The sequence below is a fragment of the Cariama cristata genome, unplaced genomic scaffold (assembly GCF_000690535.1).
Source record: "Cariama cristata isolate BGI_N322 unplaced genomic scaffold, ASM69053v1 scaffold33144, whole genome shotgun sequence".
Classification (NCBI taxonomy): domain Eukaryota; kingdom Metazoa; phylum Chordata; class Aves; order Cariamiformes; family Cariamidae; genus Cariama; species Cariama cristata.
In genome coordinates this window covers 6,493-10,807 of record NW_009611799.1, presented here as the reverse complement: position 1 = coordinate 10,807, position 4,315 = coordinate 6,493, and the positions used below count along the sequence as shown (strand labels likewise).

Sequence of the window (4,315 nt, the reverse complement as noted above, 5' to 3'; positions counted from 1 at the left end):
TACTGCCCATGACTACAGCCAGAGCCATGGAGGGGCAAGGTGAAAGAGCCAAAGTGAGCCCCATCAGCTGCTGCTTCCATCTGTAAGCACTGGGTATAAAGGCACAGGTGGGTAAGATCTGGTGCTTCCAGCAGCTTCAGGACTCCATGGGCAAAGTAAATGGATCCCACCTACAGGAAACTGTAAAAGCTGCTGCCAGTCATTTATCAGGTTTCACTGTGAACAGCCCTGGCATCCAAACAAATGCTTCAGAAGGAACCGCTGCCCAGGGAACATACAACCCCCTGGTAACAACAGGGTGTGCTGACACACTGGTGCTGTATAAAAGGACACAGAAACTACTTCAAGTGCTGTAGCAGCACAGGGGAAGGGCTCCATATCAGGAACTCAGACCTACGAGCCTCTATCCCAGCCCTGGATGATTGTTTCCTCCTCTGAAGAGAAAGAGCAATTTTCTGTGTTTGCAAGCCTTCGTGTCACCCCACTGACAAAACTGTCACACTTGGAAAGAAGGGGCTGTACCTGAGTTGCTCACCCTCTTCCTGACAGCAGTTATCTGGATTCTTCAAGCCATGCTCTCATTTCCTATAACTGTGGGTTCCCAAGGGGGAACCTTGCACATATGCCATGATGGCATTCTGCAAGAAACTTGCTCGCTGGGCCTCTTCTTCTCTCATCCTGGAGATATCAGCCTCTTTCATTCTCAGCTTCTCCAGCAGCATAGAGATTTCACCTTCTTTGTCCAGCAGTGCCTCACGGTGATTACTTGAAAGGGCTGTGAAAGAAGAGCAGCATTGGTGAAGAAAATTAGGGTGTCCCTAGAATAAACAAGAACAACCTATTATAGGCACAGCCAAAGGCAACGCAGGCAGGATGACCAACAGGCACACGAGAGAAGCTGTGTGAGACATGAGAGGTTTTGCACAGACAAGATGTTACATTTCACTGTGCAGGAAATCCAAACGTTTTGCTTGCTGTGCAGCTTTAGGTAGTTATGAGTCTTGGTCTCCATAAAATGAGGACAAGAATCCCTGCAAATACACCAGAATGGAGGGTACAATTCATGGTTGTACACACAGGCAGGAAGAACCGTTGTCACCACCTGTAAGCATAACTCAGTTCCAGGCCTACTGTAGGGTAACTCAGCATTACCAATTGAGAAGTGTGAAAGAATCCATCACCTTTCAGCTGTCTCTCCAGGGCTGCAATCTTCTCTCTCAGTCCATCCTGTGCTGTGCGTTCAGCCTGCAGGTGTCCAATCTGCTCCTGTAATTCCACTTTCACTTTATTCACCTCTGTCACTTTCTCCTCTTCCTTACTGTTCAGGTCCTGACACATAAAGACAAATCCATGAATATCCAAACAACTTCAGCAACTTGCTCTGCCCCTGTGATGACCATATCTCTACTCCAGTCCAAATTACCTGCTGAAGTTCCTCTAGCCGCCTTCTGAGTCCATCAGCATGCAGGTCTAACTGGTTGGCTCTGGCTTGGGCCTCAGCAATCATTTGTTTTTGCTTAAGGCAGCAGTTCTGAGCTTCATCCCGTGACTCAGTCATCAGACGCAGCTTCTCTTCTAGGTGTTCTAGTCGTTGCTGCTGTAAGACACAAAGGAAAATGAAAATAAATCAGTCCCATTCCACTCCTGCAAAGGGATTTTCCCCTTTTTGTTCCCAACACAGTGAACCCTTGGTTGAGTCAATTGGTACTGAAGAACAAGCACAGGACTCAGCTGTAATAAAGACCGCACTCCTCCCTCGCATTCAAGAGTGAATCTAAGCTGCTTTTTGTTGCCTGGGAAAACACTCCGAGGGAGAGGCTGCAACACTCAGCTCACTCGCTGAGAAACAGAGGTATGTCCTTGGTCGAAGCACCAATGCCACCACCAGTGTTTACAACTAATGCTCTATCTTCACTTCCTCCATATCCCAAATGGCTCTGAAACACTGCTGTATGCAGCTAAGCAACTGCTGTGTCTGAGGCTTTTATATGTTTGCAACTCAGTAAAGCATCTTCTTTTCTGATGTTACATATAAGTAAGCATTCTAATAGTTGGTGCATTATCCTAACTCCTTGTTCTCTTTCACAGGGTGTTGACCTTATTGCCATTCTCATAAAGTTTATCCAGCAGCACTAGCCACCTGCAGAAATTCCTCTGAGTCCAGAGAAACAGGAGCAGCCCATGAAAGCTGCTGTTAAACAGAACGATTGACATCTGGCTGTTAGCTTCAAAAGTTGGCAACTTAAATGAGACCTGCTATGACAATATCCACATCAATACTGTTACTACTGGAAAGCACAGAGCGGGTGGGGATAGTGGTTACATTCTGAAGACAATTCAAAGCAGACTTTTCAGGACTCCTTCCTCAGAAATCACACTATTTGCAGACCAGTGAAACCAGGAGCGGGGAGTTACTCAGCAGTTTCCTGAGATGAAAACGTAGATTAGGCAGTCAAATCCACTCCTTCCCACAGAGGCAGGTATCTGGCAGGGTCCACAGACAGGTACTGTCCTTACCTCCTCCAATCGTGCCTGATTCCGGACTTTTATTAACTCCTCCTCTGCCTGGCCTCGCTCACTGAGCGCAGCTGCTTTGACTTGGCTCAGCTCCTGCCACAGAAACATGAAAGATCATTCCAGAGAGAAGCTGTATCACTGCAACACTGACCTGAAAACATTAGCAGCTTCCAGTTGCAGGCTACAAGGTGACACAGCTGTCTCTCGCACTCAGGGGCAGGGAAAACAAACCCAGATTACATACCATTTTTCACTCTGAGTTTGCCATCTAAATTCAATAAGAAATTTCAGTTATATGAGAGCAAGTAAGGGGAGAAGCTTTCCAAAGTCAGGGGAAATAGGAGAGGGCAGCGCTGGATCTAGCTGGGGGAACAGATATGGAGAAATACGCTACACTACTTGGGACCACATGGGAAATCTGTGAAGTCAAATCCTGGTAAGAATCTAACCATGGAATTCAATGGAATCTTTATTTTTGTTCAACGAGAATCTACAAGTTTCTCCTTGGAACCTTCTCCTTCCTCAGTCCAAAGCAGTAAAAATAATTTTAGCTGGTAAACTGCCGTTTTCTGTTCCTCCCTACAGCACAGGACAATCTTTACACAGGTCAGCAATGGAAGACTCCACAGAGCTCCTCTGGTAGCCTTCTCCTGCCACTGCTACCTGAGCATTCCAAAGGACGTGGAGCCTCCATTCTCACCTCCTCCAGAGCTATTCTGATGGCCTCCAGCCTCTGGATCCTGTCCTGCATGGAACGTTCACTGGCCTCAATGTGCTGTGTCATATGATCCACCTGCAAAGCAGTAGAAACCATTTAAGCAAGTGCCAGAAAACCACACCTACCTCCAGGCATAGCCTCATGGCCATTTGGCATGAGAGAGCGCATCCTCTCATTGACCCACCTACTACCAAAGAAAAACTCTTACCTCCCCCAGAGCTCCACTAGGAAACTGTAATATAGATTGAATCTGCTCTCTAGGAACTGGGAACTTTAAACAGAGATCCCTTCCAGGCCAAGAGGAATGATACAGATTCCGAGCTCTCATCTTCAAGTGGTATGAAACACCAGAGATTCATTCTCTAGTTGTAATGTGGCTAAAATCCTCCTGGCCTATGTCTTTTCTTACAAGATTTCAAAACCTTCAGTGAAATCTATTGGTGTAATTTTATTTTTGAGAGATTTCACACCTCAATAAACACTCCAAAGAGTTGATCACAGCCTCTTGTCCTGTCCACACTCAGACAGAATCCCCCTGAAACATAACAGAGAAGGAACTAGCAAGCTGAGCCTCGTTAGAGGACTGGTTGTTTATAGCACGTACATCTCAATTTCCTCCACTAATGCATCTTTATTTCAGTAAGCACGGCAAGACTACTTATTCGTAATTACCTCTACGCATAGCAAGACTGACACAAGGGCCAGCCTCCAAGACTCTTTTGCAGAATCACATACCAATCTGGCCCATACTCTTGCAAGCTACAAAATCTTACTAGCTGGTAGAATGTCTTGTGATCTCTTCAGCTAGGCTTTGCTTGTAGAAATGGCCTATTCTTCCCACAGTATGACTGAGTCTACTAATTTTTAAACTTGTTTAAGAGCAGATGACAGCAAACAACGACCTCCGGTAGCTCATGGATGTTAGCACCAAAGAGGGACTAACCTCAGGATGCTGCAGAAAACCTGTTCTTACCTCCTTTACCCGAAGGGATTCCATGTCTTCAAGGCTTTGTTTAAATCTTCTCTTCTCCATTTCCAGGCGTTCTGCAGATTAAAAGCAGGCACATCACAATTATGGCA

General features: G+C 46.0%; 1 protein-coding gene across 1 annotated transcript in view; it reads right to left on the bottom strand.

Moving 5' to 3' along the window:
• Nucleotides 1-512: 512 nt before the first annotated feature.
• The window catches only part of LRRC45 (leucine rich repeat containing 45), a gene marked incomplete at its 5' end in the record, with an annotated part of 9,601 nt that continues 5,798 nt past the window's right edge, over nucleotides 513-4,315 (bottom strand). The window contains 6 exon segments of the mRNA XM_009698384.1: nucleotides 513-775; nucleotides 1,182-1,329; nucleotides 1,424-1,597; nucleotides 2,518-2,610; nucleotides 3,218-3,310; nucleotides 4,209-4,279. Coding sequence (XP_009696686.1) covers nucleotides 579-775; nucleotides 1,182-1,329; nucleotides 1,424-1,597; nucleotides 2,518-2,610; nucleotides 3,218-3,310; nucleotides 4,209-4,279 — 776 coding nt within the window.